The sequence below is a fragment of the Podarcis melisellensis genome (genome assembly GCF_964234715.1).
Source record: "Podarcis melisellensis genome assembly, chromosome: 10".
Lineage (NCBI taxonomy): Eukaryota > Metazoa > Chordata > Lepidosauria > Squamata > Lacertidae > Podarcis > Podarcis melisellensis.
In genome coordinates, this window is record NC_138542.1 from 15,362,604 (window position 1) to 15,385,060 (window position 22,457).

Sequence of the window (22,457 nt, forward strand, 5' to 3'; positions counted from 1 at the left end):
TCCATCTGTGCTTCTTTTCCATGCTTAAGCCAGTCTATGTCAAGGATGGAAGGCCTAAAAATGCATACATGACTTTTCCGTCAAGTATTCCTACCATGCTAGAAAATCCAGGTAAGGCAATAATGTATTAAAATATATTCACTGTGAACTAAAAATCTTACTAGTGGGGAAAAAAGCATTGAAGCTAAAAATCTATGTGCTGAAAAAATATTTGATAGTTTTAAAGCATTAAATTAAATGGCAGAATAAATCTATTTTCTTTTCTTTTTTAGTTAGTACAGTTCAGACACTTCAAAGTGAAATAATTTATACAAAACTATCTGCATACCAGAGGATACAGCACCCAAGTAGGTGGCATTCTTTTCAAATTCTAGATGTTGTTTTCCATTAAAATCTGTGTTCCTAGATTTCACGCTGTAAACAAAGATAACGTTAAAAGGAATTTTTTTAAAAATTGTGTTACAAACCAAAATCAAAAGCAAGTCCATATGGCCCTTAGATGACCTTACTGCCTGATACACATCTGCCCTCGTTTTCCGTTCAAGACAGATCATTCCTATTAGCTCACAAGTACCCCAGAGACTAGTAATACTTCCATCAAAATAATGAACACAATCAACTAGGAACAAGGCTCATGGAGACAAGACAATAAGTCATTAGATACCAATGAACATAAAACACTTTCTTCATTCCTATAGCAACTATAAAAAGAAAAAGGGAGAATAAAAACAAAAGCAGACTCGATTTTTTTTGTAGCCACGTTCACTTAAGTCAATCACAGTCTTCTTGACGACCTGTTTGCCGATTTCTTTGGTAATCCACCAACCACATTTTTTTTTGCTGAACTATTTTGGGACTCTCCGTATGAAACCAGGAGCGAGTAATTGCGTGTCTGCACAACCAGAATAATGAAAATGATCCTATGCCACAGCAGATTGGCTGTATACGGTTTCTGGTGCTTTCATCTCTTGTAATGATTGGGGGCGTCTGCAAATGCAAATTTCAGTCTGTAGGCTTCTGCGAGGAGGACGCTGATATCTTCGTCTCCCCAGTGCACCGTGGGCAAGTTCTGCAGAAAGATGAGCAGTTCCTTGGGAAAAGAAGGAAAAGACAGCAGAAAAGGTTATTGTGCAACTATTTCAGTAAACGTCAGACTGAATTGGGGTGGGGGAGTTTTTGAGCGACTGAACTCCAATGCTACCTGCGACAATTTCTGAAATGGCTTGATCTTGAATATCTGCATGCACACAGGTAAAATAAAACTTGCTTTTCGGAAGCATACATGTGACGATTTTTAGCACAAATACATCAGCTAACCATAACTGGTAAGGATGGAAACTCATCCAGCTGTTAATAGATGTGGGAATGGTAAAAGAGAGGTGGAGACAACTCTACAAAATTATTTGTTACATCTTTCTTATCTGGAATTTTCTTATCTAGATATGTGCATACACATACGCCTTTCTTGTTATTTGTTCATTTCATGAATACCTAGGTTTAATCTAAGTATCTTCACTGCAGATCCCATCTCTCATTTTCTCCAGTACAGGTGAATGATATTTACTGGAAAGGTGTTTTCTAAGGCAGCTACGGAGTAGAACAAAGTGAATATACGCCTTTAATCTTGCATCAGTCATGGCTTCAACAATCTAGGACAGGGAAGTCTGGCCCCTTCAGTCTGTTTCTAAAAATGCTTGTATACATTGCAATCCACATTGCTGCAAGAAAGAAGCAATGGTATCATTTTGGCAAACACATAGCCATCATATTTACCCTTCAATGTGCACAGGAATACAGTGGTACCTCAGGTTAAGTACTTAATTTGTTCCGGAGGTCCATTCTTAACCTGAAACTGTTCTTAACCTGAAGCATCACTTTAGCTAATGGGGCCTCCTGCTGCCGCCGCACCACCGGAGCATGATTTCTGTTCTCATCCTGAAGCAAAGTTCTTAACCTGAGGTACTATTCCTGGGTTAGCAGAGTCTGTAACCTGAAGCATCTGTAACCCAAGGTAACACTGTATTTAAGTAATGAGTTTAAGTAACGATTACAGTTCCCAGGATTCTTTGGGGTTGTTTAAAGTGAATGATACTGCTTTAAATGTATATTGCAGATGGGGCAAAGGTCAAGATACTTATAAGATACTTATAAGATACTTTATCTCCATTTTAATTGTGTTTGTATTTCCCAGAGCTTATTTTTGCAACCATTTCCCATCCAAAAGGTTTGAAAATGACAGATAATGAATGGGTCCTTTTAGTTGGTTAGAGCATGGTGCTGGCGATGCCAAGTCTGCAAGTTCAATCCCGGGATGGAACAGTTGCATTGCAGGGGGTTGGACCAGATGATCCTCAGGGTCCCTTCTAACTTTAGAATTCTGTGGAAATAGGAAGAAATGCCAACGAGGGAAGAATGGAGAATGAAACTGATGGAGTACGCAGAAATGGACAAATTAACTGGGAAAATTCGAAACCAACGCGATCAGAGATTCACCGAGGACTGGAACAAATTTACAGAGTATATGAAAACTGTGTGTGATCAGGAAATAACGCTTGTTGGATTTCAAGAAGCTCTGTGAAAAAATAAACTGGAATGTCGCTTAAAAGAGAAGATAAAATAGGGATTGTCAAAGTGCAACATAAATGTATGAAATGTGAGATGTTGTGATAAATATGAAAATTGTCAGATAGACTGATGGAAGTCAAAAAGAATGTATAAGTTAAATTGGATGTTTAATTATAAATGGATTGGTTATTGGAAATTTGAATAAAAATTAATTAAAAAAAAAAAGAATTCTGTGATTCTATGACCGCTGCAACTCAAGAGCCAGAAAAAACGCAGGCATGTTTGAACTTTGGAAATTCCAATAGGAACTGACCTGATCCAGAGATCCTGCACTAATATTTGGATTGGAAAGACAACCATTGGATTTCACACTTGTCTGAATTTTCCAACACCGTTCTTGCTTCAAAAATGCATCAAAATGTGTTTTAAAATGCTTTCAAGGTAAACAAATTCAAATACACGTATTTAAATACAATGTCCATGTCTCATTAAAGCAGTGTTTTTCAACCACTGTTCCGCGGCACACTAGTGTGCCGCGAGATGTTGCCTGGTGTGCCGTGGGGAAAATTGAAAAATTCGAAAGATTTAAAAATGAAGTATTTTATAATTTTTCACATTTCTGTTTACTATTTCATAATAAAGTAATTATAAAATACTTTCTTTGTGTTTATTTGATTCCTATTCAGGAGAATTACTTTATATATAGTCAATATAGGCACAGAGTTAAATTTTTTAACATTTTCTAATGGTAATCTGCCTCGTGATTTTTTTCATGAAACAAGTGTGCCTTTGCCCAAAAAAGGTTGAAAAACACTGCATTAAAGAATGCACAATGTGAAAGCAGACATTAATGGATTTATAAGTGAAAACCTATGAAAAGTAGGTAGGTCAGAAAAACTAGTTTATCCATCCCTAACTTCAACCATGTAATCTGCATTTCATGATACAGCCAGTGTCTGGCTTCCGGGAATCTGGTCTTCCCTCCCCACAGTGGGCTGCCAGTAACCAATAGACAAGAAGCTCTTACCAAGTCTTTTATGCAATATTCACAGAGAGAGGCTTAGAAATGCTGCCTCTCTGATTGTTGCTCTGAGTAAGCTCCACCCCTCCTTCCCTTCTCAATCCTCAACAGCACCAGCCCCCTTACAGTGGCTGCTTAAGGCCATTTGCCTCTTAGCTCTCTGCTCTCCTACTTTCACTGCTCACCGAGTTCTGGGAGAATGCTTTCTAGTGATAGTGTGTCAGCCAGCTGCTTTGGCTCTGCTTCTCTTCTCCCATCAGCTCCCAGCTTTGCCTCGCTTCTGCCACAGCCATGACCTTCTGCAAACCACTGTTGTAAATCTATACTGTCTTCCTGGAAGGTTGAAGAGGAGGGGGTGGCGGTCTCCACCATTCTCCTTAGTCCAGTCCCTGACAGCCATAGACCAAATTCCTATTATCCTTTCAGCTCAATAGAACAGAATGAAACATGCACAAATGTTCCTATTACATGTGGTGGAAGTGAGAGTATGGGCTCTATCGTTCTATTGTTAAAATTATTATAGTTTGGCATTTCTTCACAGCTTTGATTTTGCATTAGTTGCTCAAAACACACCACTTATGCTCTATTGGAGTTCGGCGGCAGCTAAAATAGGAACCAGCCAGTAATCTCATGAGCTATGGAAAGCTAATTCTGGCCCTTCACATCTTATGGAAATAACAGGAATGTACACATTTTTTTTTTAATGTACACATTATTTAGGACATCAGATACATCAGCAATATGGTAAATATTATACACATTGCACCTATAATTTAATATTAAAATGTTGTTGCTGGGCTCTTTAACACTATAGGATACTAGCAGTAACAATGAGTATAGATCTATAAATGTGTGTGCAAAAAGTTTTTAGTGGAAATCCAATGTATATTCATGAAATACTTCAAAATGCCAATGATAAGTTGAATTGGGCGAATCTGGAGCCACACATTCTAGATATGCCATAAATCAGTGTCACTTATGAACTCCACCTGGCCGTTTAACAGGTCTAATTCCTCTCTCCATTTGCTGCTTACAAGAAAACAATCAATATATGCTGAATGACTCAAGATCCAGCTTATTAAATCTTGGTAGTCTGATTTAATGCTGAACTTTCTTACTTTTCTTGGTGACAACTAGAAAGACCAAAAATTCAGGGATTATTTTTCCTCCCTATATTTTTAGATCCTTCAATAGAGTCTGCGAGTTTCTTGCAAGCCAATTGCCTATAAAAGGAACATTCTTATCTTATTTTTAACCTTTCTTTCACATTCCCTGACCTTTCAACCAATAGATCAAACAGAACACAAGCATGATTCATAGAAAAGATTAAACTGTGTTTAGACAAAAAAGGTCAGTCCACACACCAATGAGACTAGCTAGATCTTAAGGCAGATATGTGACACACACACACACACACACACACAGAACACATCGTAAAAACCAAATTTTCTATGCCATTGCATCAGATATACTTTGCTTTCACACAAAAATAATTTTTCCTGTTTTTATGTAGCACACCTGCAATGCCTTTTAAAATGTCACCACCCTGAGAACATTTCAATATTCAAAGCTGGAACAGTGTGGTATGACTTCTTTTATTCATCTCCCTCGAAATTATCTCTGATCTCACAGATGTGGATCCAGAAACATACCATGCTTCAACCCTGAACGAATCAGCAAATGTCATCTTTTATAGCTGATTTCTTTGACAATTCTGTTATTAGTCGGGGGGGGGGGAGAGAGACCTTGTCAAGTTCTGGAAGAACCAGCCCTAAAAATAGAAAATAAGTGATAGTTATATTGGACTCCACTGCCAGCATTTAAAATTGGTCAACTAGGGATGACAGTTTTCAACAAGATGAAACTGAAAAGGTGACACTTTGACAGAACAATCTTCCATTAATCTTTTGATAACATAGGGAGATATATTTTCCATGTGATTAATTTCATATTTTCCAGGGGAAGCAGTTTCATGAAAGCATGCAGAAAATAAGCTAACAATTGGACGGGTGGTGTTTTTTTCTTCTTCTCCCTTTCTATACGTCAAATCACATACAAAGCCGCATATTTTCAGGGCACTGTGCAATGTATTTTGAAAAATAATCTTAGATGGATCTCCATTTTATCTAATAGGAATCCATCTGCAGAATTTTTTTTTATCTTCACTTCCCGTTCTTAGCAAAGTTCTTGCAAGAGCATTGCCAGAAAAGTCTAGTCAAGTCACATGGGGGAAATGTACATTCTCAAAGACAAGACAAATGACATTACCCTGGCCGTGACAAAATTTCTTCCGGAGGTAGTAAGAATTAGAAATCAACATGCTCTGGATAAAACAGAGTGACTGCCTTGGAATGTTTTCTCGGTATTCCTGCTGTATTTTGCTTTCAAAACTGTTTTTGTGGGTCTTTGGACTGAAATAAAGAATGATTGTTTGTACATCTTTGAAAGCATAAGGTAGTATCGGGTTCACGAAATGAAGAAGAAGAAGAAGAAGAAGAAGAAGAAGAAGAAGAAGAAGAAGAAGAAGAAGAAGAAGAGGAAGAGGAAGAAGAAGAAGAAGAAGAAGAAGAAGAAGAAGAAGAAGAAGAAGAAGAAGAAGAAGAAGAAGAAGAAGAATTATTTGGATTTGATATCCCGCCTTTCACTCCGCTTAGGGAGTCTCAAAGCAGCTAACAATCTCCTTTCCCTTTCTCCCCCACAAGAAACACTCTGTGAGGTGAGTGAGGCTGAGAGACTTCAGAGAAGTGTGACTAGCCCAAGGTCACCCAGAAGCTACAGGTGAAGGAGCGGGGAATCAAACCCGGTTCACCAGATTACGAGTCCTAATTAAAGGTAAAGGGACCCCTGACCATTAGGTCCAGTCGTGGCCGATTCTGTGGTTGCAGCACTCATCTTGGCGGAGGGAGCCGGCATACAGCTTCTGGGTCATGTGGCCAGCATGACTAAGCCGTTTCTGGTGAACCAGAGCAGCGCACAGAAACGCCGTTTACCTTCCCGCCAGAGCGGTACCTATTTATCTACTTGCACTTTGATGTGCTTTCGAACTGCTAAGTTGGCAGGAACTAATTACAGAGTCCTAATTACAGAGGCCTAATAGGTTTCTTACTGTGGGAGGCAGTGGAAAACAGGAGTGCCTGGCGTGCTCTGGCCCATAGGGTCAGGAAGAGTCGGACACGACTAAATGACTAAACAACAACAACAATAGGTTTCTTGTTACCTGACAGGGTAGGAAACCAACAAGATTCTCTACCATTATAGGAAGCCAGAGTGGAGTAGTGGTTAGAGTGCTGGACCATAACCTGGGAGCTCAGAGTTCAAATCTCCACTCGGCCATGAAGCTCACTGGGTGGCCTTGGGGCAATACGCTGTGTCTCAGCCGCATCTGCCTCACAAGGTCGTGGTAAGAATAAAATAGGGAGGAGAAATATGTATGCCACCTTGAGCTCTTTAGATGGAAAGGCAGAATATGGAGCATGACATCATGGGTCATGGGCTGAAGCCCTATATTGGGCAAAAGACTCCTGCTTGTGATCCCTTTTTATACAATGGTACCTCGGGTTAAGTACTTAATTCGTTCCGGAGGTCTGTTCTTAACCGGAAACTGTTCTTAACCTGAGGTACCACTTTAGGTAATGGGGCCTTCCGCCGCTGCTGTGCAATATCTGTTCTCATCCTGATGCAAAATTCTTAACCCAAGGTACTATTTCTGGGTTAGCGGAGTCTGTAACCTGAAGCGTCTGTAACCTGAAGCGTATGTAACCTGAGGTACCACTGTATTGTAATTTTATGTTGTAAATGCCCTGACACCTCAGGTATAGGGAGGTATCCAAGTCCTGACCATGAAACTTCACAGCCCCAGATAAAGATTCATACACCATTTCAAAGACCCCACATTTATGCTAGACCATTCTGGCACTTCTGTCTTTGTGTCTTTCTCTAACACGATGGCTGGCCTGCCAACAGCTCTCTTTTCAACTGTTTTCGTTTTGAACAGATCAGGACTAGTAACATTTTAAAAGGAGCGGAGATAAAGCTGAACTTAGCTTTCAACTAAACATGGTGCCGAGTAAGGGTGAAATACCGTATTTTTTGCTCTATAAGACTCACTTTTCCCCTCCTAAAAAGTAAGGGGAAACGTGTGTGCGTCTTATGGAGCAAATGCAGGCTGCACTGCTATCACAGAAGCCAGAACAGCAAGAGGGATTGCTGCTTTCACTGCGTAGCGATCCCTCTTGCTGTTCTGGCTTGTGAGATTCAGAATATTTTTTTCCTTGTTTTCCTCCTCCAAAAACTAGGTGCGTCTTGTGGTCTGGTGTGTCTTATAGAGCGAAAAATATGGTATATATTTCGGTTACTGAGAAATTAAGAATCCAATATACCCATACAGGTCATTTAATGTAACAGTGATAACATAGCACCCACAAACAGCATGGAAACGTGATTAGGTACCCTTTGGGATACACAATCTTGGTTTAGGCTTCAGTAAAACTGCACAGAGGGCTATAGGAGATTGTATTGTATTGTATTGTATTTTGTATTGTATTGTAACTTGGGGTGAAGCTGGGGTGTAATAGTTTGACCACTTTAAAGGATTGATTTCTTACAACTGTGGAATGAGTGCTAGACGGAGTAACTGAAATGAATCCAGCATATTTCGAAGAGGTCAATGGAACCCAAAGGAGGTTGCCACAGCAAGCCACAAAAATCCCAAAATTAAAAAGGCCCCCATGCTGATCAAAGGTTCATTAAATGCTAAACAGATCTCAGTGATCTGGAAAGAAAATGGAGTGCAGGCATCACATCAAACAGCTGATCAGTACACCAACCATCCTGATGACATCTCTAAGGCTTCAATGGTTCTAGTGGTGACAGGCAGAATATATGTCATGATTGTGTTGACCATGGCAGAAGGCAGAAAAAGTTTATGCAGCCAAGAACATATTCCCTATGCCTAACACAGTCCTCCAATGCGGCAGCTAGACTGGTGATTGGGATTGAGAGACCACATAACACTGGTCCTGAAAGACCTACTGGCTCCCAGTTCGTTTCCGGGCACAATTCAAAGTGTTGATGCTGACCTTGATAGCCCTAAATGGCCTCACCCCAGGATACCTGAAGGAGCGTCTCCACCCCCATCATTCAGCCGGTCACTGAGGTCTAGCGCTGAGGGCCTTCTGGAGGTTCCCTCACTGCAAGAAGGGAAAGTACAGGGAACCAGGCAGAGGGCCTTCTCGGTGGTGGCACCCACCCTGTGGAACACCCTCCCATCAGATGTCAAAGAAATAAACAACTATCGGACTTTTAGAAGACATCTTAGGGCAGCCCTGTTTAGGGAAGCTTTTAATACTGGATGAATCATTGTATTTTAATATTCTGTTGGAAGCCACCCAGAGTGGCTGGGGAAACCCAGCCAGATGGGCAAGGTATAAATAATACTAATACTTATTATTATTATTAGGGTAGTAGGGAGTGGATTTCTGTGAAATCCTTCTTTTACCCATGTGCCCAGAGACATGAAGTAATTAGCTATTCTGTGGAAAGATCATTCCATTTTGTTACGCCTGCAAGAGTCAACTAGAGCTTACAACAATAGACAATCTGTTAAAAACTCCATTTCTGGAAGGAATTCGAAATCTAATTTGTTTACAACCTAATGACAAAGCAACACACATTTATAATTCTGCTTATTTTCAATTCAGCTGTAGCAGTCTGATAGTTTTGTTGTAAGATAGCAAAATCTACATGCACCAGCATTTAGCCAGCCATAAGGGGCAAGATGCAAAAAAAAAAAAAGAAGAAAAGAAAATAGTTCCTCTTCCATCAGCTTGTCTGCAAAGAAAGGCATCCATCACCTCATTGCATATTATCCATTTCATACTCCAAAAGCTTTTTTCTTTGTTTTGTTTCTATTTGCCCTCTTATCAGCAGCTTTGATTGAATTGTGTAGCTAAGTATACAGGGCTCCTGTGATTTTCATTTTCTCTGGGGGCTACATACTGATAAAGACAATAATTGACATTGTTATTCAGTTTCTACCCAAGAAAGAAACAAGAAAAGAAAACAATTTTATTTCAAGTGAGGCATCTCCAGTGACAGCCTTGAATTACCAACTAAACAAAACGATTGCTTGGCTATTTAAGTCGGACAGGTCAACTAAATTGTTCACACAGCACTATTTAGATTATCCCCTGCTTTTCCTAAAGGGGCTTTTTATATTGAAATTGGGGGAAATGCACCAGGTAGTTCTTCTGCGGCACTTACAAAAATGAATGCACTCACCACAATGTTGGGGGGGAAGATGTTCTGAAACTAACTAAGCTGCCCTGATAGAAAGTTATAGGTCAGCAATTTCATCTGACCGTCTTGTAAAACAGATATGATTTGGGTTTATAAAACATTTTGAATTTTCAGAGATGAATGAAGAGAAGATTGCAATCCTATACTTCAGTGTGCAGTGCAAATCTCCATACTGTATCCCAACCATCAGTTATAGAAGTATATTCTGGAAGTGAAATAGCACATGTTAGAGAGGAGCAGAGCATTATAGTGGCTTGGAGATGACCTGAATCACTTATGGGTCTTTGGAAAATGGTCTGGCTTATTTCCAAGGCCATCTGAATCTCAACCCATCCCTGCTGCTGGTTTGACAGGAATTACTTGGAAACTTTCAAATTCCTGAGCTGCCAAAATAATCTCTCTCCTGCCTACGTAAGCTTCAAATGTGTAGTAATAGTATCACAGCATCATAGAATGGTATGAGTTGGAAGGGACCACAAGAGTAATCTCATTCAATTCTCTGCAATGCAGGAATAAAGGTAAAGGTAAAGGGACCCCTGACCATTAGGTCCAGTCGTGACCGACTCTGGGGTTGCGGCGCTCATCTCACTTTATTGGCTGAGGGAGCCGGTGTACAGCTTCCGGGTCATGTGGCCAGAATGACTAAGCCACTTCTGGCGAACCAGAGCAGCGCACGGAAACGCCATTTACCTTCCCGCCAGAGCGGTACCTATTTATCTACTTGCACTTTGACGTGCTTTCGAACTGCTAGGTTGGCAGGAGCAGGGACCGAGCGACGGGAGCTCACCCCATCACAGAGATTCGAACCGCTGACCTTCTGATCAGCAAATCCTAGGCTCTGTGGTTTAACCCACAGCGCCACCTGCATCCCATATAATGCAGGAATATTTTTGCCCAAATAGGGCTTGAACCCAGGAACCTGAGATTAAGAGTTTCAGGCTTTATCAACTGAGCTATCCTGCAGTGATGTAACATGCCACACACACACAAACACAGCTGTGGCTTGCAGGAGACTTGTACCTTCTCTTTCCAGGTTTTTGTGAGTGCATCTGTCAACCCTAGCCAAGGTTTACAGGAGACTTTGCTCCTGGCCGTGCAAAGCACTAATTTAGTGTGCCTAGCACCCATGAACAAATTACATTATCTATAACCTAAACCAGCCCTCATAGAATTCCCTCTGTACAAGCGGTGCAGAAGTGGATCCAGCCCATTAGCTTACCTCCCCCCTCCCTCTGTGGACCAAGCTTGACAGGGTGTGGGGGTCGCCCATCTGACAATCGTCCATTGTCACAAGTTGTCCATATGGACCATGTTTCCCTGCGCAATCAGCTGAATGCCAGGACTTGGCAAAGCATGGCAAACAGATCTAGGAAAGCCCTGGGAATCAGCTGATCAAGGCTTATACTTTATAAAGCTTACAAGAGGAACAGAAGGGAGATGGGGGTTTTGCTCCCTGAATATGTCCTTTGTGTTTTTAAACTTCTGCTTTGAATTTAGTTTTTATTCTGGGATGTGCGTATGGTTGTTCGTTCATTCATTCATTCATTCATTCAATTCAATTCAATTTGTATTCCGTCCTTCCTTCCAAAGGGGCCCAGGACAGCAAGTATATCAGGATAAAACTATTAAAATACATAAGACATCTAAAAATGATTTCAATATAATTAGGTGTCCAGATAGGACTTCTGTGTCTTGGGAAGCAGAATAATTTTTTTTAAAAAAAGAAAAAAGTTTGTGTCTTATCTCCCACAAGCATTTAGGAACTCTGTCACACTGTATGAAATGGTAACATGGTACAAACACTGATTGGCCATACCTTTAAAAACCCATTTTTCAGCATGCTGTTTTTAGAGAGTTTATTCTTTATGCTGCTTTTTGGTCAAAAGACTCCATGGTGACAACCATACCCTTAAGATGCGAACAATGAAATCACAATAATAAAATTCAATATAAACCGCAATGTAACAACAGTGAGAGTGTAAACTGGGGCACAGAACTCTCTCAGTTATCATAAAAAGCCAGATGGAAAAGTAGAGAAAAGGAGGGAGCTAAACACGCGCCTTGAGGTTACAGGTTCATTACATATTAAAGGTCATAACCTTCAAGTTAGAGAGAGGTGCTCAAATAGGATTAAAAGTGTACTTACAAAGGGTTTTGAAAAGAGTGAATCTCAGAAAGATTCCAGTGAGCAGAGTGAAGACTGTCAAGCTCTTTCCCCATAAATTCCAAGCAAAACTCATTTTTCCCCACCTGCTATCAATAGGGCCGGGCGATATATCAATATATCATCCAAAACCGGTTTGAAGCGCATATCATGATAGCAATTTCATCATTTTTGACCTGGCAATATTTCACAGATCCTGGTGTGTGTGTGTGTGTGTGTGTGTGTGTGTGTGTGTTTGTGTGTGCACGCGCTATGCAAAAATCATAATTCGGGAAAAACCATGAAGCCAGCCAATGCCTCTACATAGATGCACCCTTATTTCAGACTTTGCAATAAATCAGTATATTGTGATGTTTAGCTGGTGATATATCACGATGTTGAAAACCACGTATCGCCCAGCCCTATCAATAGTCCTTTGCTCAGAGCCCTGATTTACAGACGTCATCCCAGTTTTTGATCTGATCTTGGAAAGTCCCACTTTTCTTTAAGACAACCCTTATTGGAGAAATAGTGGAGAATATGGAGTTATGTGACTGACACACAAACACAAACACACCCCAAGCCAAGGAGATAAGTAACTATACAAACTTTAAAAGACATCTGAAGGCAGCCCTGTAGAGGGAAGGTTTTTTTTTTTAATGTTTAATGTTTTATTATGTTCTTATATATGTTGGAAGCCACCCAGAGTGGCTGGGGCAGCCCAAACAGATGGGTGGAGTATAAATAAATTATCATCATCATTATCATCAAATAGACCATCCCTATTTTTATCAGAAAAATGATGTAAGCTTGCACAATTTGTCACTGAATTCTGCAGCACTGGTTTTAGGGTCCTAGCAAGAGAGCAATAAAAATATACAGTATATATAAAAGACAGGGAAACTACTTCCATCATGCCCAGCTCCAAAGAAGTACAAAATGATATTGCATATAACTGTCTCACGCACTTAGCCTAGATTGGTTTAACACTGGTGAAAATGAACCTACTGTTGCCTTACTGTGAGGTATGCAGCTGCTAGACAGAACAATGCAGAGAAGTATGATCTAAAGAGTGTCTTGTGTATACAGACATCCAAGTCTGAACACTAAACCAATTATTCTTGCCATTAGAATCCAACACAGGCTGATTTCCAAGTAACTGGGAACAGAACTGTTCAATTTAGTTTTGAATAGCCAGTAATTTTCTGCTTAAAAAATCTGGAAAGTCATTATTTTAAAAACTAACTACCAGGAGGAATTTTACATACAGCATTTTCTAGTTTGCTTCCCACCCCCACCCCCTTCTACTTTTTTTTTGCCAAAGGGACGCCTCTGTGCATTTAAAAATGTGTTTGTGTGCACACTTGCTAAGGCTCAAGCAAGGGGGAGCGCTCAAAATCATTGGCAAAGTGCACCATCTCTGAAGGGAATCTCTGGAAACAAAATGAAATAACGAAGAAGAAAAGTGCTAGATTCTTTTAACCGCACAGTTCATTTAGCGATCAGCGGTGATGCATCACTTACTGGCGAAGAAATATCCATGCTCAGGGGAAACGGTGGCACATATTGAGCAAGACATGAGAGAGACAAGGTAACATGCCTGAATCATCAGTGGAGCATGAATTCGGCCCATTTTGAATAGCTGAAGCCACTCCAAACATACCACCACCTCATTTATTTCTGTACGTGCTGCGGAGGTAGGCTGGTTGCACTAGAGAGTTGGCAAGCCCAATCGTACGCCTGCTGCGTTGTGCTGGTTACTCATGCTGCTATTCTGCCACACTGATGCTGTTACTGCATTACTTTATGATGAGGCTTTCATCACGGTCAAATCAAGTGCAGAAATGTAGAAGATAAACTACGTGTCCGGACAAACAACACTTGCCTCTCGGTATTCTTATTTGAGATTTCAGCTTGAGCCAATTCAAGTTTAACAAATCTCTCAAGGATTATACAAGAGTTTCATAGGCCTTAGTGAGAATAATAGGTACAGGAATGGGGCATTAACGTTAAGACAGACTTTATAGAAATCGTTTCCTAGCCAAAAAGCAGCTACATAAAGTTGTGTTTCCAGGCCTTATGGGAAAACTAGTTTTTCTAAAAAAAAATCGGCTTTGCAGCGGCTTTTCATCCATTTTACACAGCAAGAACGCAAGTGAGTTTTTGAAATAATTCCTGGAAATCGGGAATGCTTACTAATTTTTATTATTGCAACTAAACGTAGATCCTGGAAGAAACTGGGCCTTAAGCTCAAAGGAAGAACATAGGCATTGATATCCTGTGAGCTCCAGTGAAGAGGCTTCAAACTAACACCGCAGGAAACTGTGGAGAGCTAGATTCAAAACACATGGTAAATACGTGCTGACTATCATAGGCAAGTAAAATTATACTTAATAATACTACTATGGTTTGTTCCTTCTGTTCTACATATTTATATACTGCCTAAATGAGAAAATGGCTCCTAAGTGGTTTACAATCAACTATAAAATCGATAATTAAAATACATAATAAACCAGTTGAATCACAGCATTAAAAACGTCCATCCTTAAAATATATAATAAAACAAGACAGTTAAAAACTATTGAAACAAATAAATTAGAAAGTTGGAGTTTAGGGGGATGCATGCCTAAACAGGTGTGTCTTCAAGAGCTGGTGGAATGCCAATACTGATGGAACCTCTTTTATTTCACCAGGAAGAGCATCACACATTTTTGGTACCACCAAAGAAAACTTAGGGCTAAATTATTTACTGCATGGTCAAATATATGAACTTGGCTAAGGTGTTTATGTAGCTAAAAGGCTACCAACAACAAGAAGGAATGCTAACACAATGCTTAGGAGAATGTCACAGTTGTTTTTTTAAAAGGGGAGGGGGAATCCTAAGGGGAATTTTTTGATTGCTTCTTCCTTTGGGCAGGGTGGGGAATAAGGAAATGACCTGGGAAAGGGAATTATTAGCTGGCTGTGTTAACTCCATATTGTCCATTTTGTTGTCCAGCTCACTTGTGAACGCAAAGTATTCTCTCCAGCACAGAAGAGGCTGTCTACTGTACCCCAGCATGTGTGTCTTTTCTGGTTTTAAAGGTAAAGGTAAAGGACCCCTGACAACTAAGTCCAGTTGCAGACGACTCTGGAGTTGCGGCGCTCATCTCACTTTACTGGCCGAGGGAGCCGGCGTTTGTCCGCAGACAGTTTTTCTGGGTCATGTGGCCAGCATGACTAATCTGCTTCTAGTGAAACCAGAGCAGCACACAGAAACATCATTTACCTTTCTGCCAGAGCGGTACCTATTTATCTACTTGCACTTTGACGTGCTTTTGAACTGCTAGGTTGGCAGGAGCAGGGACCGAGCAACGGGAGCTCACCCCGTCGCGGGGATTCGAGCCGCCGACCTTCTGATCGGCAAGCCCAAGGCTCAGTGGTTTACCACAGCACCACCCACGTCCCTGGTTTTATCTCCCTCAAATACAATGGATACTTCTTGTTGTTTCTCTGCAGTGGGTGTAACAGAATCAGTTAAGCGTTCCCAACACAGACAAAATTCCTGCCTTCAGAGAGAACTCCCCACTGCATCACTATACAAGTCATGCTCTTGCCACTTTCAGGAGTCACGAGGCGCTCCCAAACCTGAGACTTATGGAGAAATGCAGGAGGCAAGTGCCTATGTCAATGCTCTTCAAGCAGTGGTACAAATATCAGCAGTTGAAAAGCGCTGCTTTAAACTCAGGTAGCTCATAGGGCTATGTTAGGTAATGGTAAAGGGACCCCTGACCATTAGGTTCAGTTGTGACTGACTCTGGGGTTGCGGTGCTCATCTCGCTTTATTGGCCGAGGGAGCCAGCGTACAGCTTCCGGGTCATGTGGCCAGCATGACTAAGCCACTTCTGACGAACCAGAGCAGTGCACGGAAACACTTCCTGCCACAACAGTACCTATTTATCTACTTGTACTTTGACGTGCTTTGGAACTGCTAGGTTGGCAGGAGCAGGGACCGAGAAACGGGAGCTCACCCCATCACGGGGATTCGAACCGCTGACCTTCTGATCAGCAAGACCTAGGCTCTGTGGTTTAACCCACAGCGCCACCTGCGTCCCTAGGGCTATGTTAGATGTGATGTTATTTGTACTGGTGCAATTGCAATTCTCAGTTGATATATGGCTTAAAAACAACAACTGAATAGCAGTTGTAGGGGAAGGAGGATGAAGGAGACTGTGATGGATGAGGAGGAGTCTTAACCCTATTGTGCCCTTATTGGAAGAAAAAAAAGGACTAAATCCGTCTCTCCTCAAAAAAGGTTCCCTATGAGCTTCCTGAGAATGGAAGCTTGCCTTCCATGACTAACAATCACTGATTCCCTCCCCATGCACTCTATTCTTACATAGACCTTACATATTCTACAGGTAAACCTGGGGAGGGTGCCTCCCAATTATTATTGTTGTTTTTTATTAAATGTGTTTGTTGCCTTATCTTGCCCAAGACAACCCAAAGCGACTTTCAACAAAACACCAAACAACCAAAAAGTCCCACATAGATACATTAAAACGAGTGGGGGGTGGATATACATTAAGAACATCCCATCCATTTCTAAAAGGCTATAGAATAGTTAAAGCCAAAGGCATGGGCGTAGAGGAAAGTTTTTGACTGGCACCTAGGAATTATATATTTTTATGTTCAGATGTGTGCTACAGCTATTCAAAGTTTGTAGAGGGTGGCCAACAGATTCCCACACTCCAAATTCTCACTCTGCCATATGAGTTCAGGATTTCTCTCTCTCTCTTTTTTTTTTAATTCTTTTTATTAAGTTTCAGTTACAACATCAAAAAAAGAAAAGCAAAAAAAGAACACAAAAGACGAAACAACAATTTCAAAAAGAATAAGGGAAAACAAGAAGAAAAAAATATCCATACCTAACACCAGAGAACATCAATCTCTGTTACAATTCTATATCTTATTCTTTAAAACTTTATATATTTAGATATTTAGAACTTTCTTCTACACCCCTGTTGACCTCCTTCCCTCCCGATTTCGGGCTTCTTGATAAAAGAGTTCAGGATTTCTCCCAGAGAGAGCAACATTTTAACTCTCAGAAGACCCTAATCTGATTCACCCGAAAACTCAAAACTTGTAGATTTCACAGCATGTGGTGGCCCCTATTGTGTTAATGTGCGGATGCCGCAGAGATAATATGTGCTAACCCTTTCCTACACCACCTCTCCCCGCAAGCAACCCTACACACACCTTAACTTTAATGTTAACTTTAAACTTAACGTTTGCAGAGATCAAACATGTTGAAACAAGAGCCCATTGCTCAGGGCCATGCCCAAACTTCATATATTTGTCACAAAATGCCAAGAACTCTGTTACATAGCAACTTGCCTTGTGTGGTTACTGAACAATAAGTGCACACAAAAGTGGTTTTCACAGATTATTGGACAGTTAGAGCACAAACAGAAGCTGACCTTTACTGCTTGAAAGGATGAGCCAGTTAAATGTGATCAAATGCCCTGAAATGGCTGAACTTTAATTTAACCTAGCTCCAGCCTTAGATGTCCGTGTAAAAAACAAGGGAACCGGTGCGGCCATTTTCCTCCTCCTCCTCTTCTTCTTCTTGTTTTTATATTATGTCACAACTGAGAGCTGTGAAACTTTGCTGTGATATGCTGGACTCCATGTTTGTGCAAATGCGGGGGGGCGGGGAGACAGCCATCCCGAAAAACCACAACTTCCTCTAAAGGTAAACTCAGGTGGTGAGAGCTGACAGGAACGGGGGTAAATTTTTGCTCAGTATGCTTGGAAGAACTCCCAGGTTGGCAGAAGAAGAAAAAAAAAATAACAGAATCTGGGGAGTGGGGAATCCCCCTGCCAAAAGGCCAATGAGATTTGTGCATGCTCAGTTGCCACAGAATGTTACATTTCGGTTTGAAAAGAAAATTTTGTTTGTTTCTATTAATTATATTTTCATACTGCCCTTCACCTGACAATTACAGGGCGATTGACAATATAAAAACACAAAAACACATAACATGTAAGAAGCAAATTTTGGATATGCTGTACATAGCTTTAGCTTTCATGAAGGTATAAACCTTGTTTTTGTAGAACCTTTAGTTTTGCCAAGTGTAGTCATATCTTAAAGGGTAAAGGTAAAGGGACCCCTGACCATTAAGTCCAGTCGTGGACGACTCTGGGGTTGCAGCACTCATCTCGCTTTACTGGCTGAAGGAGCTGGCGTTTGTCCGCAGACAGCTTCCGGGTCATGTGGCCAACATGACTAAGCTGCTTCTGGCGAACCAGAGCAGTACACGGAAATGGCGTTTACCTTCCCGCTGGAGTGGTACCTATTTATCTTCTTGCACTTTGACATGCTTACAAACTGCTAGGTTGGCAGGAGCAGGGACCGAGCAACGGGAGCTCACCCCATCGCAGGGATTCAAACCACCAACCTACAGATGGGGAAGCCCTAGGGCCAGGGCTCAGCAACCTTTTTCAGCCATGGGCTGGTCCACTGTCCCTCAGACCATGTGGTGGGCCGCACTATATTTTGAAAAAAAATATAAACAAATTCCTATGCCCCACAAATAACCCAGAGATGCATTTTAAATAAAAGGACACATTCTACTCATGTAAAAACACAGTGATTCCCAGACCGTCCGTGGGCTGGATTGAGAAGGCGATTGGGCCTTAGGCTGCCTACCCCTGCCCTAGGCTCTGTGGTTTAGACTACAGCACCACCCGTGTCCCAGACATATCTTAGCTTCTGTTATTGTTCTGGTAGTACAGCATGTAGAAATCAACTCTCAGGTGAATGGTAACAAGTATACTAATACAAGTCTAGATCCCTTCCCTTCCGCCTGACATGATATCAGAAAGTGACTCCCTCCTTTTTCTTTTTACCTCCTTTTTACCTCCTCAATACAATCAGCTGCACACCCATTTCTTTATGGCACCCTTTCTGGTTGCAATAAACTCCTCCTTCCACCCTTAGTTTCTTAACTACCTCCCTGCCATATCTGTGAATCATTCATTTTATTTGTGACGACCGCAGGGATTCAACTGCACTTTTCTCCTGAAGGAACAGACTGCAATTTATTTATTTTTATTTTTGTCCTAGAGGAGGTGTTGCAGCTGTGAAACAAATGAGAGAAGAGGGAAGGTAAGACAGAGCTAGAGTGGCAGCTTTGAGAAGAATCTGCAGCGACGACTCAGCCGCATTTCCACAGCCAAGCAGAGACTGAAAGAAGCCTTGATCAATTTCAGGGAAGACTGCATAGCAGATGAGACATAATGCGAGCATCCAAAGACTAAGGTATAATCTGACCTACTTACTGCAAATGCAGAACAACAATGCATTAGGACCCTACAATACCTATTTGCATGTATTTTGAAAGAGAGAGAAAATACAGCACTAAACCATGTTCAGCCAGAACTGTAGAAATGCAAAGACTGATATAATCTAAAAACTAAAGCTGTTTGTCTGTAGATTTAGCATTGAGATAGCAGAAGCACATTCATGCTAAATGTATTGGTAACTGGAACCTACATGTAACTGAAGTCACACGCTTAACTATTTTGCAGTTACTGGATGTGCTCAGTGCGCCAGCTATGTACTTGCAGGTGATGCAGCTGTTCCATTCAATCCATGACTGGCTTCGTAATCAATCCATATCAAACAGTCTTCACTCCATCCACCGGATTGACAGATTCTGGACAGATCTCGTCACAGAACAAAGGTTGATGAGAACATTAAAAACAGAGGCCATCTGACACAGTGGAAGAGGCTGATGGAAGACTGTACAATAGTCTGGTAGGTGCGCAGTATGCCAATACATTCCAGCATCCCCATTACATGCCACCTCTGGTGTCTTTTCAGCACCGTCCTTTTTCAACAAGGGTGCACATTTTTATCCCAGCCTATATCTGTCTTGGATTTGAAATGGCTTTTATTTAAGAAGCCGCTTTTCTGTTGTTCTTTTCCAAAAAAATGAAATGGTTTTTACCGTATTTACTCGAGCCTAATGCACATCTCTTTTTTTGCCAAATTATATTGTGAAACATTAGATTCGATGGAGCATTTCATTCACGTAAATTCAGTACCCCCGGGTGCAAATCAGCTGCGAGGGGCCAGGTGCGCCCTCCCGGCCGGCCATCATTGGGCCGGGGGCACGCTGCTCCAATTCGCTCCTCTGCCCGGGCCGCAGCACCACTGCACTGCTCAGTTCATGTGCCTTGCCACCTTGTGCACAGCTGCCGCCCGGCCAGACTAGTCGGAGCCGAGGGCTGCACAACTGGCGAATCCGGGCGAGAGGAGGCCAGGAGGCTGCTGGGCTGCATTTGGGGTGGACACCTGAGCCTGGGCAGCCTGAGCATGCCAGTCACGTGGCCAGTCCTTAGTGTGCCCAGGCGGCGAAGGAGCCTGTGGGCCAGAGGGGTGGCAAGGCGGGGATTGTAAAAAAAGGAGGCAGCCCCTCCCGTAAGACAAGATAGTTTGAGGTGGTCAGTAGGGCTAGGGGATCTCTAATGTGCACCGTTTTTTGCCAAATTACATTGCAAAAATTAGGATGCGCATTAGATTCGATGGCCCATTCGACTCGAGTAAATATGGTAGTTGTTTTTATTTTTGAGGTTTCTACTGTGAAAGCACTTCAAGATACTGTACTGAATTAAATAAGTTAAATAAATAGCAGCCACACGACAGTGACTTCACTTACTGAAATTTATCACCTATGCAGCAAACGGCATGCTGGCATGGGAACTTCTAAAAAGAAACATGATAACATGAACCTGAATGAATGCTTTGATAACCGCAACACGTTCAACATCGCTGATAGCAGCCTCAGAAGGCTGATAAGCCATTTCCATGCTGCTTTTGGATATGGTTTTCTTTCTTGCAGAAAATGCAGGTGTTATGCAGAAAAGCAGACATCAAATTGGCACCAGTGGAAGGTTCCCTCTCTAACCGAGTCATAATTGAGGTCTGTGTTGGGTGCTTAGGGAAGCACACGAGATGCACTCCTGCATTTTAACTTGTTGTCCAGCAACAGTGACTTTTACTCGCAAGTAAGTTAGAGATCTTTATTTGGGCTAACAGTGGCACCAGCTCAACATCAAGCACAAGGCCCAGAAGTCATGCTTTCAAGGCACATGAGCAAGGCAAGAGGTTCTTAACTGTGGTAAGAATTCACCTCTACACCACCTTGCTTGTTACCCAAGTGGAGGAACAGCCACCTTTTGAAAAACCAAAGAAGTCCAGCATCCAAATTTAGGGGCCCAGCGTTTATTATAGCACTCACTGGAAGGACAGATCCTGAAGCGGAGACTCCAATACTTTGGCCACCTCATGAGAAGAGAAGACTCCCTGGAAAAGACCCTGATGTTGGGAAAGATGGAGGGCACAAGGAGAAGGAGACGACAGAGGACAAGATGGTTGGTCAGTGTTCTCGAAGCTACCAGCGTGAGTTTGACCAAACTGCGGGAGGCAGTGGAAGACAGGAGTGCCTGGTGTGCTCTGGTCCATGGGGTCACGAAGAGTCGGACATGACTAAACGACTAAACAACAACAACATTTATTATAGCTATTGCAACAGGACAAAGCTCACTCAACTCTCTGTGCCAGTTGAGAAGGTCAATGGAAGATACAATGAGATCCCAGCAGTTGAGGTGCCCCTCCTGCCAAGCTTTTAAGGAAGGGCCAGGGTGGGCTCACACCCAGGACCCTAACTCTGTCAGCCTGCTGTAGATGCGTACACCCACTCTCTTATGGAAAGTGCATCTGATCCCACCTACAAATGTGGCATCTGGTCCTCAGCAACAAGACTGTTTCCTATCCACCTGAGTCCAGTTCTGACACCTCTTCTTCCTCTGGCTGGTCAAAGTCCTCCCTCCCTCCCTGACCAGGCTGTGCACTCTGCAGGAGGGATGATGGAGACAACTGGCAGATCTGCTTCCTCCTTTCTGACATTTAGAGTCACAAGGGGAGCATCGCCATCCCTGAGCTCTCCACTCTGTCATCTGCTCCTCCTCCTCCTCTTGTGCCTGGGGCTGCCAAATTCGGTTCCTGGTGGAGCCAACCAGGCAATGACACCTGTGTAGTTTGGCCTATAGACACCCAGAAGAGTTTGCTATTGCTGCGGAGAGTTACCATATACTGTTACGGCTACAACATGGGGTCATGGCCATGGGGGAAGTGATAACACAGATTTTATACAATTATCACACGCACACACACAAACCTTGATGTAAAAAGCAAGTTTCCATTTTGTAGCTGAAATACTGCAATAATTCAGCGTGGGGGAAAATATATTCCACTGTACAATAATAAGTAATTCCTTGCTGAATTCATGCTTTTTAATCACTGCAATTGCTCCCAATTTATTAAATGAACTACTTTAAATTCATGAAGTTGGCCAAATTAAATATTTTCAGGTCACTGGGGCC

General features: G+C 41.9%; 1 protein-coding gene across 1 annotated transcript in view; it reads right to left on the reverse strand.

The window, feature by feature from the left end:
• Positions 1–364: 364 nt before the first annotated feature.
• TBC1D22A (TBC1 domain family member 22A) overlaps positions 365–22,457 on the reverse strand; it is a 116,087-nt gene continuing 93,994 nt past the window's right edge. Inside the window, exon 13 of the mRNA XM_081929162.1 lies at positions 365–1,090. Coding sequence (XP_081785288.1) covers positions 962–1,090 — 129 coding nt within the window. The 3' untranslated portion in view covers positions 365–961. The remainder of the gene's footprint in view (positions 1,091–22,457) is intronic.